This window comes from Mytilus edulis, chromosome 7 (assembly GCF_963676685.1).
Source record: "Mytilus edulis chromosome 7, xbMytEdul2.2, whole genome shotgun sequence".
NCBI classification, from domain to species: Eukaryota; Metazoa; Mollusca; class Bivalvia; order Mytilida; family Mytilidae; genus Mytilus; species Mytilus edulis.
Window position 1 is genome coordinate 67,879,558 of NC_092350.1, and position 15,516 is coordinate 67,895,073.

Sequence of the window (15,516 nt, forward strand, 5' to 3'; positions counted from 1 at the left end):
AATAACAATGGTTTGTCATATTAATGTTCATATTAATGGTGTCTACCAAATTGGATTGAAATAGATACCTTTGAATTCGTTTTTCGTCGTTTCTAGATGAGAATTTTATTCAGATTGTAATTTTAACAGTTAATTATTCTTGTCCTGCATGACAAAACGAACATATTGTATTAATATATCAAAATCCCCGTAGCTTTGTTCATTCTTTTTTTATCCTTTTGTATATGCATAATACAGGATATGTCAAACCAAAAAACGCATGACGTATATTTATTATGTCATAAATGTCACTTAAATGTATGTTATTAAATATTCATAGTAAAAACTTTAATTTTGAATGTCTTTGTTCACAACGGGTATTTAAATAAGACTTTTCCTACATCCTGTTTAACATTTCAAGGTTAGTTAGGAATTTGTTTTCCACAACAGATGTGCTATTTTTCTTTTTTCTCGGCCAACTTACAAGAAGAGAAACATGGACGTGCTAGTATGGTTCAGAATAAGTTTAATATTGTTTTATTTGTCAGCTGTGGAATGTAAGTTAATATATTAAGTAAATATAGAAACAAAACGGTAAACTACACGTTGCATTGTAATCTAAACTTTACTACTAAGTTCCTTTGGCAAATTTGATGTCAAAGTGTTTGTACCAGTGTCACTTCACTATCTCAACGGTCAGTGTTTACAGTTATATAATATTTATATCGTGGTTTTTTTTTGGCATGTGTTCTATGATACTTCATATGATTTTTGGTCGTATTCACTGTATCTAAACCACACCGGCAAAATGTGTTCGGACTCGATGGTATCTAACATCCGGCACGATGACGAAATATTAATAGACAGAAGAAAGCTAGGTTTCTCCTTATTTTCTAATGATTTTATGAACATCTCAATACTTATATATCTGAGTATGGAACGAAAGAAATAGGTCATGTCAAAATGGAACTGGCCGGTTTCGTCAATGTTTACCACCCGGTTTGGTCATAGATTTGACAATGCATAACCCGGTTTGGTCAAATAAAAAAAATCATAATCGCATTCCATTATAATTGATAATATAACTTCAGTGTTAAAAAGGAGTTTTGTGACCGGGTCGTTGGAAAACAAGTTCTTTCACAGGACAATGGCTTATTATTTATATGATTCGTCTCAGATTCAAAAAAATAAATAAGCAAACACTAGAATTCCTTTATAAGTAATCTAATCATTCTATGTAAGTTATCTTTTCTATGATCGTTGAAAATAAATCTTCTTAAGGATAAACGTCAATGATAAGACAAAAGTATATATTCGTGCATAATCGACATGGAAAATTAATGATTATAGGAAGAAAAGGATTACAACTACAATGCATCAAAGGTGGGGTCGGGGGTGCAATCTATACGTCTTCTAGATTCGCCACTTATCTTATAAAGTGTATACCGAATTAAAATATTGTAAGAAATAAGAAAACAGTGACACCCGCGAAATCGGATTATGTGAGTTTAATTATGTTTATTATAAACATTATCATTGATATTTTTAAACAAGCGACACTAAGTGATTCGAATTCATAGCGTTTTGAACTATTTGTATAAAGCTGCATATGTCAAAAGTTGGAAAGTTTGACTGAAACATATTCAAGTATTGAACACAGATATAACGAATTTCCCCCTATTTGCCATATGTTCAATACTCTTGCCCTTGACCTCATTTCTATATTATTGTTCCTTCGGCCACAGACATTCATCAGAAATTGAATTGCGACCATCTAAGCATTTGTGGCATGTCAGTGCGTACACTTAAATATAGATAATACGTCTTATTTTTTTTATTGAAAAAAAAAAAACGCCAGTGAAGTTGTTTGCTATGTCCGATCCGGTTCGTGAAATTTGAAATTTTCAGTTGTTACACTTTTTTTTCTAAATTCAAGAACGGTGTTATTTTGTTTGGAATTCTTGATTGTTTTTAGCTCACTTGGCCCAACAGGAATTTTTTTTTCATCACTTGGCACCGGACGACCGTCGTTCATTATCTTTCAATACAATTTTTGTACATAAAAATTACTAGGCTGCATTTGACAAATGTTTTAAAATCATATGTCTTTTTTAATTATAATTAGGGTATCTAGTTTTAAAAGTTTACTGTGACCCCGCTTGTCAACCAAAAAACAAACAAAGGGGGGGGGGGGGGGGGGCATGCAAGTGCATGATGTCAAGTAATTAAAAACAGCCGTAGACATAGACATTTCGAAAGGGCCAGATTATTATTTTCATAATGTTGAGCTCTACCACTTGTCCATTTACTATAAAATTCTCACATTAGTTCTTAAATGAATTATTGCATAACCCTTAAATGACGAATTTGAAGTTCTTTTTAATTCTTTTATTTTCAAACATATATATAAAAGTCATATAGCAAAAATAGAAGATATACAAATAGATCGACTTGGCCGATATCCTAATAAAACTTATTGACCTTTAATTTAGAGTTTTTTTTTCATTTCATTGCGTTTTAACACGCCCGTCAAAATTTTGACAGCAAGTATTATTGAGCACACCCGTCCGTCCGTCTGTCCTTCCTTCCACCTGTCCGTTCCTCCATCTATCAGTCATTCTGTCCGTCCGTCCGTCTATCCCTCTGTCCAGCGTAAACATGTCGCACCGTTACTTGAGAACAGCTATCTAGTTTTCATGAAACTGAACACAGTTATTTTGTGAAATGGTCAAACGATCTATAAACTTGTTTAGTGAAAATCAAATTTAATCTTTTTGAGTTACAGTTCCTGTAAATAAAACAGGAGTGCTTTTTTTAACATGTCGCGCCATATCTCAAAACGATTTATCATTATTGCATCACACTTTACACACTTCTTAGTAATATAAATCTTCTGCATACTTTGTTTATTAAGTGCCAGTCTTTGTAAGAATCAGGCAATTTAGGTAAAAATTAAAACATGATTAGAAAAAACCCACCAAGCTAATCATGCTATTTAATACTAACCATCATCCTAAGTTAAAAAGTATTAGTCTTTCGTTTGTGTGTGTCTGGTAATAACAAATAACTTGGTTAGAACATTGGTTAGAATGATAGCAAATTACAGAGTTATCTCCCCTTATTCGTTAATTTCTAGTGCATTTCAACAAAATTATATCTTCTATTACCAGAACCGAAAATGGAAATGAATGTTATTGTTGTGCATAACTACATATTATGAATTGAAATCAATGTCAAATTGGATGGGTTTTTTTGGTCATGTTTTCACCACTGCCTGATTCTTAGGCAGACTGGCACTTAAGCGTTATTTAGTGTTTTTTTTTTTGTAAAAATAAGGGGTTCACATATTGCGATGTATCTCAAAACCTATATAAACAAGAATGTGTCCTCAGTACACCAATGTCCCACTCGCACTTTCATTTTCTATGTTCAGTGGACCGTGACATTGCAATAAAAACTCTAATTTGGCATTAAAATTAGAAAGATCATATCATAGGTAACATGTGTACTAAGTTTGAAGTTGATTGGACTTCAACTTCATCAAAAACTACCTTGACCAAAAACTTTAACCGGAAGCGGGACAGATGGACGAACGGACGGACGAACGGACGAACGGACGCACAGACCAGAAAACATAATGCCCTTCTACTATCGTAGGTGGGGCATAAAAATATCATAATGTTAATGTTAAAAAAGTAATTAGATATCAGTGTTTACTATTGAGTATTTAAATTCAATTTAAAATTAGTTTGGAGATCAGTGTTATAACGGATATGCCTTTCATTAGAAAAATGTTTAGTACTATAATAACCTATATAAATAAATGTGAACACGCCAAGTTTACTTTATAATAAACATAATTAACAACAATGACGAAACCGGTGTATTTTAATTTGACATGACCCATTTCTTTCGTTCCATACACAGAAATACAAGTATTGAGATGCTCATAATGACTAGTTTTGCAATCTCTGTGTCAGTATCTATCGTCCCGTACCTTTCTTTCCGTACAATGTGAACAATTTACGAGAAATTAAACAATTTCGAGGCAAGGTTCACTCAATTCGTCATTTTGACATGCATTTTTATTTATTTATTCGTTAATATAGAACGGTTGTAGAAAATATTGCATATCACAATAGAAAATAGTTGTATATGTATATATATTCTTCGATATCATAAAAAAAATAAAAAAATAAGGAGAAACCTAGCTTTCTTCTGTCTATTAATGTTCCGTCATTGTGCCGGATGTTAGATACCATCGAGTCCGAACAAATTTTGCCGGTGTGGTTTAGACACAGTGGACTGAGTCATGCAATAAAATATTTTGACCGCATCAATCTAAACTGACCTTATTTGCTCTTTCTTCCTGCAAATCTATATAGCTGCATAGTAATTCAGTTATAATTTTAGGTTAAGAGGGACTGTAATATACAAGTTACAGCAATATTGAAAACAATGACCTCAAAATTTTGTTCACATTAATTTAAAGTGCCAGCATGTCCTCTTTTTATTTAAAATATTGAATCGTAAACAAATATCAGTAGTTTTCATACTTCAGACTGAGTCAGGTTATGAAATATTTTGACCGCATCAACCTAAGCTGACTATGCAGTATGGGCTCTGCTCATTGTTGAAGGCCGTACGGTGACCTATAGTCATTAATGTTTGTGTCATTTTGGTCTTTTGTAGATAGTTGTCTCATTGGCAATCATACCACATCTTCTTTTTTATATATAAACTGACCTTATTTGCTCTTTTTTCTGCAAATCTATATAGCTGCACAGTAATTCAGATATAATTTTAGATCAAGAGGGACTGTTATATACAAGTTACAGCAATATTGGAAAAAAATGACCTCAAAACTTTGTTCGCATGAATTTATAGTGCCAGCATGTCCTCTTTTAATTCAAAGAATTTACTTAATCGTAAACAAATATCAGTAGTTTTCATACTTCAGACTTAGTTGTGTAATAAAATCTTTTGACCGCATCAACCAAAACTGACCATATTTACACTTTATTATGTAAATCTTAATATATAGATAATTATATAGCTGCATAGTAAAACACTTATAAAATTGAGAAAGGAAATGGCGAAAGGTGTCAAAGTGACAACAACCCGACCAAAGAGCAGACAACAACCAATCACGATGGATTGTATAGTTCACAAGACAGCATTTCCTCTTTCAATATATTCAAAATATTGAATTGCTTACAAATTTCAGTAGTTTCTATATATCAGACTGAGTTGTTTTAATAACAACATTATTTGACCGCATCAACCAAAACTGAACATATATACTTTATCATGTAAATATATACATGTATGGCCTCATTGTAAACCAATAATATTTCTAAGTCAGGATAGATATTGCATGAAAAAGACGATACCAAATTTCAAAATCAATTTAGCGCGCCATTATTTCCTCTCTGTATCGATAATATTGTTATTTAAGGAATGACTGTAATATTTTTTTCTGTCTATGAAGAAATAAAACAAAAAAATTGGTGCACACTGAATAACGTGAGTAGCAAATTTGTTAACAGTGTGCATGCACCACATCTTATTATGTTATTTCGAATAGTCAGAAAAAAATATTAGTCATTTCTTATAATTTAATTCTAAATTCCTATTTAAACCTTGGCAAACCATAAAAAAATGTTGATGACGATACGGTCACATGACTAACTTTTTTCTATGGGCTGATCATAAAATAATGTCAGTCAATCAGAAGACCCGTTACATCCAAAATTAAATAATAAATAATGAATCGTCACAAAAATTACTTTTTAAGTCAGTATAGTTCATGATGTGTTTTTTTTAAACAAAACTATTTAACGGCATCATCCAACACTCACATGACTGATTCATATACTTTATTTCAAAATAAAAAGTACATGTATGATAAGTTCTCTTCTTGAAATAATTTGAAGGAGGAAAATGATTGGTTTTGTTTGTAGCCTAAATTCCAGTGGCAAATGTTTCATTCATGTTCACATTGAGTATATTTTTCTGACGTTCAAACTTCCAGACTCCCAGATTATCTACAAGATAATGCAAATGTAGCCTATATAGTTTTTTTACGTTTAATAACACTTTTTTCATTAAAATATCCCATAATTCATCCACTGTACAATTTTCGTTTTAACATTTGTCAAAACAGAATCTTAAATCATGAATGTGAATCCAAGGCAAACAAGGTAAATTAAGATTAAACTTCCATGAATTAAATGCAGAGTTTTATGAAGAGACTGTTAAAAACGGGGAACGAAGAAACGTAAACAATGATGTTTCCTATGCAATCTTATAAAAATGTTTTCCGATGAGTTGGATTACCTTCTATTCACTTCGATATTTGTACATGTAACGTTTGATCAGTAAAAAATATAGAAAATCTGCTATTATATAGCAAAGTAATTGGAAGTGATTTATTTCTTCTAAATTCTAAAGTGCCCTTACTGCAGTGACGTCATTTAGAACTGTTCTACAGTCCTGACTGATTAATTCAGTTCTGCTGACAGTTCTACGGTTAGAACTGATTTGGACAGTTCTACCCAGAACAGTTTTAGACAGTTCTACCCTAGAACTGATCCTGACAGTTCTACCTAGAACTGATCCTGACAGCTCTACCTAGAACTGATTCTGACAGTTCTACTTAGAACAGTTCTAGGGTAGAACTGTTCTAGCTAGAACTGTTCTAGGACAGGTTAGAACAGTTCTATGACAGATTATTCTGACAGTTCTAATGAGAGGTTAGAAGTGATCTCCACTGTATTTTAATATTAAAATAAACCTACAATACTAAGTTTACTGATATTTTAACTTAAACGTAAAATCACAAAAATACTGAACTCCGAGGAAATTCAAATCGGAAAGTCCCTAATCAAATGGCAAAATCAAATGATAAACAAATCAAACGATTGGACGAAAACTGTCATATTCCTGATTTGGTACAGGTATTTTCAAATGTAGAATATGGTGGATTGAATCTGGTTTTATAGCGTTAAACCTCTCACTTGTGTGACAGTTGCATCAAGTTTCATTATATTTAACACGACGGATGAACAAAATAGACATAATAGGTAAAATAGTCAGAATATGGGTACAGCAGTCATCACAGTGTTACAATCTTAGAACAAACACATATTTAACAAAAAATCAAAAAAAAAAACTTCCAAATTTCGAAACCACATGCATTGCCTTGCGTGTTTGACGTCATAGAATGTAAACGTCACATGGCAGACACATACAATAATTTTGCCGTTCATTTTATTTTTCCAAAAAAATATAATTTCACATAGGGAATGTTGGTATAAAGGGTTAAAAATCAAAATTATGTTAGAACTTTTTTCATGATCAGAAACAGACCTAGATTTATAATTATCCTGAAGTTCTTAAGAAATTTAAAGAATCCGCATATGGTCTATACCCCTACGCGTGTAAACTATTTTTGTTTCGTTCATAGTATTTTCAACTTAATACATTTATAATAGAACAATCACATGACATATAATAGAACAATAACACATTGACGGGATCTTTTAAAATACACAGTCACGTCATATGAACCAAAGAACCACAAACATAGCACATACAAAATACAGCAGCAAAAATGAAAGATAATACAAACACATTGACGGGATGCTTAAGTACCGAGGTACGTCAAATGAATATCACAGAAAACAGACCAAACAGTAAAGTAACATTGATAACAGAACAAAGACAAATGAAATATGTTATCTTAATGCTATTTCTCATTCCTTGATCGTTGTGAGAAAATATGTCTCATCACTTAATATCTGTTTACGGCAAATGATTGGTCGAAATGACGTCACATACAAAGAACACAACTTTCTACAAAACTTTCAAAAAGGAAGGATAAAATCATCAGAGAAACATAGTTCTATAATATAACTTGTGTATACGATATTCTCTCAACAGTTACATTTTATTTATTCAAAAGGTTCTGCAAACCTCGTGCATACATTGTAAGTAAGTCGAGTGTAGAAATGTCGTTACACACTTGTTGCAGTGATAAATACTATATTGCATTATGCAAGGTTATTGAGATATTTCACAAGTATTTATTCATTTCTAGATATTTAAAGTAGTATTTTTTAGCATTACATGAAAAACTTCTGTTTGCAAATTCCCAATCAATAATGGAAGTTGATGTGAATACACATAAATTGACTGTACTGGTTGGTCATGGTGGAAGTGTTGTGTATTCATTTGACTACGATTACGAAAATGGATACGTTTATTTTCCAAGATTTACTTTTAAGGACATTGTGCGGTAAGTTTTCGTTTTAACTTTGTTAAATACCTTTACCCTAACTTTTTAGATATCTGAAGACACCAACATTACATACAATATTCAAAATGGACAAAAATGTAAACGAAGCAACTGACGAGGTTTAATTCTTTAACTTACCAAAACTTGATACAAAATCTTTCGAAATATTTTTGATGTTTGACAGTAATAATTCCGTGTGATTGTGCATTTCTTAAAATAATTTGTTTCTTTACTTGATATGGAAAAGATGTATTCTGTGGTTAAAACTATCATGATAATACTCAGAATTCTTCCGTACCAGGCTAAATGTGCAAAATGTATGTAAATTGACTTTCAGTATATTGTAAAAGTAGTGCAGAGATAAAGGTGGTATTTTAAAAGAATAAAACCAAAAATAAGAATCCGTGGAATGAGTGCCAATGTGACGACTCTCTATCCAAGTCACAATTTGTAAAAGCAAACAACTGTAGGTCAAAATGCATTTTATACAATTTTAGTCTGCATAAATTGTTCTTAACCAAAAAAAATGTATGTACATGTTTATTTATTACATTTTATTTTATTTGATTAATGAATAATTTGGAAATTTACAGTATTAAAAATTAAAAACCTATAACGAAAAAGTGATAAGCTGACAATTAAAGATAACATTTTAAAATGTTTCATTTACAGAGTTATCAGTTATCATTTTTTGAAAATTAAAAATTGTGTAACAAGAAAGGATTTCCCCCAGAAAAATCTTGAAATATTTGATTGATGAACATACTCTAAATATATAAACAACACCTGTAAATAAATGACAACATCACACATTATTGTACGAGAAATCATGTTATCTATTTTTGACCATTTAAAGTACTCGCCAATAATTCATAAAACCCCTATATTTATCATCATGTTTTAATGTTCAATATTGTAATTTTAAGCACAGGATTATGGCTTGATCAATTAGAACATATTTCTGTTAAATATCGCTAACAGATATTTTGATTTTCAGTAATGGTTAAATGAATTACCTTCTTTTAATCTTTAGAATGGATGATTCCAAAGATATTACTTTATAGTTGCAAAGATGATTTATTAAAAAATAATGTTTGTCGTTTTGGAGAACATAATTAATTTTCTATATGCAGCCTGTCATAATAGGTTAAATGATTTTTGTGTATAAGTTATAATATAATGAGATATGATATTATAAAATACTTGAAATGATTTAAATAAGGCATCGTTAGTGCAGTAAATCAACTTTAATTTCTTTTTTAGATTCCCATACCCTTCACAGAACATAACCTTGCAACATGTTGTAAATACATCGTCCTATCCAGCAAGTATAGCTGTTGATTCTGCAAATGGTCATATCTACTGGATAAATGATGATCAAAGTAACAAACTTTCAAGATGCAATTTAGACGGAACGAACGTAGTGGTTATATTTACAACTTTTAATTACGCTTTAATGCTACGACTAGATGTTAAAAACAGGTATACTATATCTATATATTGTGACAGTATCTTATGTACATGTTGTAATTTACAAGTTCAATCTAACCGAATAATACAGAGACCAGTCATTTGCAACAAATTGATAAATAATGTATTGCATTGTTTAATCACATTAGTCATATGAGTTAAACTTGGAGCAATTTATTTTTTATCTGTTGGGTAGGATTTGCTTATTTATGGTTTTGTTTGTAATGTATGATGGTTCTTTTTTGATTTTTTTCTTCAGTTTACTTAGTTTTCTTGTTCATAACCAATATATTGTATAAATCAATAAAACATCATCTCCCCTTGTCAATGTTACAATTTTAAACACAATTTTTTTTACACAATTTAAAAAATACCCAATCTATTTATTATAATTTATCTACTTTTTTCAGGAAAGTCATATTTTGTCACCAGTTGATCTAAATAATTGATTATCCAGCACAAACTTTTTGAAACCTTCGAATGCGGGATTTTTCCGCTGTGTTGAAGACCCACTGGTGTCGTTGGGTTATTTCATGATTTTCGATGTGTTGTTTGAGAATTTGGGGGTTTGAATTTATGCTGTTTTTGTATCACGGACTGGCTCTTTATTGTATATATTTGACGTCGAGCGATAACGAGCGGTAAAGTGTCAGCATAAAGGTCAAACCCGTGATAACATATCAGCAATGATTTCAATTATATTATGACAAATACGGCAATCATTTTGGATCGAAGCGTTCAAGGTGAATGCAGATAATCGCCGTTCTGGTAAACAAAACCTATTATTATATTCACGTAAAAGATCTTTGCAAACTTAATTAGTGACATGCTACAACTATTTTCAATGACGTATTTGTAAGGTTTAGACAAACAAATTGTCTTATTACACATTTTATCATAGTTTTTTTATGTTTACTTGTAATGATAACTTTCGGATTCACAATCGTGTAATTTCCTGTGAAATGCTGATATTCTTACGTCATCGTTCATATCGTCGAGTATCTCATTCGAAAGAAAGCAAATGACAAAGGAGTATGATCTGAACATCATAATAAATATATTCATAGAATATCTCTTTGACACATTACCCATTTCTATTGTCAATTCTATTAAAGAAAGCTGTGCAATATGAAAAAAATCATGAATTTCACGTAAATATATTGATGAAATCGTCACTGCGTGTAGGTGTATCATTTAAGGAGAAATACCTTATTTTATTCATTTATCTAAAAATAACATTATCATCATGATCATGAGACTAAGGGTATGCTCGATTGTTTTTGAAGCCTGATTAAAACCGAGTTAAGATTTGTTAAATTACTAATAAATGGATAGAAGGAGACTCTTACACTGTCAATACAGTTGACCTCGCTTATGGTCATGTGATATCCATGAGTGTATTGTATGAGTCTATACTTTTTTGCGGATTGAAAATGATTTTGGATTTTTTACCTAGTGGATATCTTTGTTTTTCTTTTCGTGTAATACTTAAGTTAAAAAATGTACTCGTCATTGTTTATGTCATACGATGGTTGTGCTTGCTTGAACAGAAAACCAGTGATAGTACACTTTTTATCTTAGAGGTATTCCAAAATTGTACTAATGGAATATTTTATATGTTGTATGAAAGACGAGGGGACAATGTTCAAATTGTATAAAATGACAAAATTGTTATTGTATTTCTATTTTCATAGTTATCTTTCCCGAAGGTATCCTCGTATTAGGTAATATCATTCATACACATAAACACACAAACACACACAAAAACAAGATACGCACAGCCAAACACAGCTAGTTGATCTTTCAATTGATAATAATTATCTTTCAGATGGATGTATATTGGCTACTTCAACAAAGGAATATCAAAGTCCAGATTCAATTTAACTGAAACTAGTATGATTGCAAACTTTCAATCGAACTCTCGTGTACGTACAGTCGGAATGGACATAGGTATGAGTCATGAATATTTGTCTTATAGTATATGAATTGATGTAACACTACACGTTTGATTTTCTTAAAAGACCTTCAGATGTACTACTGTTATGTACGTCTATATGATAGGTTTAGGCATATACTATCAATACATACACTGCAATATACAAATATATTTGGATGTGAGCCAATCCATCGAATAATTAGCATAAAACGGAAATAATACTATAAATTTCCAGAAAATACATCGTGAATTTCTAAAAATAATAGGCAAATTATTCAAGATGTGATGACAAATTAAACGCATAAATTTGGGAAACAGAGTCACATAAAAGGAAAAGATAGAACAACTATGGATTTCTCCTTTTGTTACTAGGGTTGTTAACTACATAAATAACAATCTAAGTAGATTCCATATATTTATTTCGAATATTTGAAAATAAAAGCTCTGCAGGAATGTTCGCATATAGAAATGGAAAGTTCACAGTTGGAATTATAGCTAAATGCATACCTGCAATATATAATGTCTCCATCAGATCAGGATTGTAATATATGAAAATCAGAAATTTAGAGGACATATAATAAAGAAAAGTAAACTTCCGTCCATTTTTTTTTTTAAATTGTCAAAATTAGTTGAAAAATTGTTATACTTGATATATCTCACACGTTACATTTTATACACACAAATACAAAGAAGATAAGTTATGCTGGTCATAGCAGCTCACGATTGTGATTATTCTTTAGAAGGTTTATCAAAATGTTTGCTCCCAAAAAATGTGGTTAATACGATTCCTTCGAAAAATACAGAGAACAATTGGATCCAGAATGTCATGCCTACACCTTGTTGCATTGATGTAACCATCAATGATAATCAAAGATAGGTGCGTTCCGGGTAGGTTATTAATCAACATACAATAATGTTGCCATGCACCACCAAATTTATATATCACATCAGAAAATCGCGCATTCCGCCTTCGGTAAATTTCAATAGGAAAAATGAATATGTTAGTCTAGTTGATCGAACCCGTATCCGAGTCGTTTTAAGTTGCACCACCCTGTGACGCTGTGTTAGGATAATTCCGTTCAATGGCCGACGAACGCTTATACCAACTTGACGCAATCGGTTACGAACTGTTTAGGCAGAAATTCATTTGTTATTTCTTTCGTGGATTTGTAATGCTGTTTGTGACGAGCTTACAAATAGATTCCGGAGATAAATAATGCGGATGTGCCTGTCCTGACAAAAAATTTCACGTAGCCTGCCATGGTTTGTCGAGTCAGTATCTCTTAGAAGAATCATAAGCCGTACAATAGTAGTTCTAGAGACATCCAAATGTTTGGCAACCTGCATTTGGGTCATTCCTGCTACCAACATTATTTCTTCCATTTTGGCGTTGACGGTCATTGACTTTCTAAAAAAAAAAAAAATTTTCTATGGCAACTTAATCAATTGATAATTGATTGAACACAATAGTAAATAGATATATAAATAGAAATAGACAAACGAATAGACGAATACATAAATACAGAATACATTGATAAATAAATTCACTTTTATGCAGACAGCTCGAGCGAATACAACAATATTGATTGATTGCTTGTTGTTAAATGTCATTTTCAACAACACGATTGTGTTAAGTTTTTTATTGATTGATGAAGCCGGAGTGCCCGGAGAGAACTGGAAATCCTAGTCAATAAGGATAAGAGTCCATTGCACCTACCTCGTGCAGGAGTCGGACCTCATTGTTGACTGTATAGTGATGTAGTAATTCCGATTCTTAGACACTCAGCCACCGATTATGCTAGGGAGGAACTTATCTATTATTAATGAATTAATACATCATGAAAGAGACGTGAAACATACCAGATGGACATACAAAATGATAATTTGAAATAAACTGGCAACGGCTCTGCTTAAAATTAAGAGACTAACAGATGAACAAAAGTACACAAAACACAACAACAATAAGCAGAGTTCTAGTGACAGGAACCCAACAAGAATCTGGGATTGATCACCGAAAGGATGATCATATCCTGCTCCACACATGGCGCCTGTCGTGTTACTCATGGTAGTTAAAATCCAGTAATAAGTCTAGTTTGTAGGGTCACATTCAGCAACTATCTTGTAAGCAACAAACCTTTTTTAAGGAAATCATGTTAAGAAATTCAAGCCCTGAAATATCGCATCAACTAAGGGATATATACTGCGTATTCAGGCGCTGCTGGAATGATGCTACTTAGAATTGGAAAACTCACAATTTGGAAGATTAAATCAGTTATTATATCATGCAGTTTGTATTTCATTCGAACCTTATTGTCAGATCCTGGATGAAAGTTAAAATATAAGGCACATTTAATTGTATCTGTTGAATCTTTATTTCATTCTATTGGAAAGATTCGTTCAACAAAATCACAGTTCTTAATGATCTAGTGTAGGAAAATCATTTATATCGCAAAAGGTAAAGTATAAGGATTCTCTAACTTATTTTATTCGTTAGAAGTTCCTGTATGAAGTTAATGTCAATTGAATTTAGAAACAAGTCCACAAGAAGAGGGACACAGTTTTTCTCAAATAAAATACAAATGTTCGTTGAAAAGGCGTAAAAAAATATGCCGTCAATATAAGCGATAGTATGATAGTTAATGCAATTGTTTAATTTTAGATCTGACTGAACAAAGAATTTATTGGATAAATTATTATGGTCATATAAAATCTGTGAATGTGGATGGGTCTGATGTTAGAACAGTCATTTCAACAAGTTTTCCTTCTTTAGAGTACTATGCTTTAGAAGTATTTGAAAGTTACATTTTTTACTATACTGATGATAGCAAGCAGTTAGTTATGAGGAACAAATCACAAGGATCCACGCCTATTGTTCTATATAATAGCACCAACTGGATTAAAGGCATATATGTGTTTAAATCTACAGGTATGTTATTTAAAAAGAGGGACGAAAGATGCGAGAGGGACAGTCAAACTCATAGATCGACAATAAACTGACAATGTTATAGCTAAAAATGAAAAAGACAAACAGACAAATAATAGTACAGAAGACACAAAATGATAAATTACAGACTAAGCAAGCAAATTATACAAAAAGTAGAAAGTAATATAATTACAGTTTGTATCTTATTTTCCGTAACTACGGATACTGGAGTGTTTTTGATGCAATTCTATACACTACTTATTTCTTGAAATATGCTTTCATTTAAAGATTGTGAATAGTTATGAAGTATATGTACAGTTATCATTCTTTCGTATTCATATTGTATTATATTTTTGTATATGTTTTATTGATAGCTTTTTTTAGCTTAAGCTTCACTATAACTATTTTTAATTTGTGCATTACAAATGGCTTTATTACAGTACTGCTTTTTGATATTATCAATTGTTTTATATTCACATTACTTTATTCACCATTGTACTATAGTCTATCTTCTCTAACTATTGATATAACGGGCGGCGGCTATCATTCTTTTGTTTTCACTTAACGTTAAACTTAACTACTGTATTCATATAAAATAACAAAATGTGTGTCTGCATTTCATTACGTGTATTCAAAGTCATGTTTTTTAAGACTTGGCTGTTTTAAGATAAGAAAAATATATAATAGTATTGCGTTTGTATTCTTATAACGATTATGAATAATACAAAGTGTAAATGGAGGTAAATTTATAAACTTTTATAAAATATAACGACATAAACGTATGTATTATGCTTATAATTATGTTTTAAATTCGTTTCGTTTTCAATATTTTGTCACCACTAATTTTACCATATCTGTATTTTATTTTCAAAGTTAAAAAGCAAGCACTACCGGAAACAAATGAAAATT

General features: G+C 31.2%; 1 protein-coding gene across 1 annotated transcript; it reads left to right on the forward strand.

Moving 5' to 3' along the window:
• Nucleotides 1-423: 423 nt before the first annotated feature.
• Nucleotides 424-14,853, forward strand: LOC139482056 (very low-density lipoprotein receptor-like). The gene is made up of 5 exons (XM_071265700.1): nucleotides 424-536; nucleotides 8,104-8,278; nucleotides 9,542-9,760; nucleotides 11,577-11,698; nucleotides 14,344-14,853. The coding sequence occupies exons 1-5, from the start codon at nucleotides 476-478 to the stop codon at nucleotides 14,679-14,681; spliced, it is 915 nt and encodes a 304-aa protein (XP_071121801.1). The 5' UTR covers nucleotides 424-475; the 3' UTR covers nucleotides 14,682-14,853.
• Nucleotides 14,854-15,516: the final 663 nt, after the last annotated feature.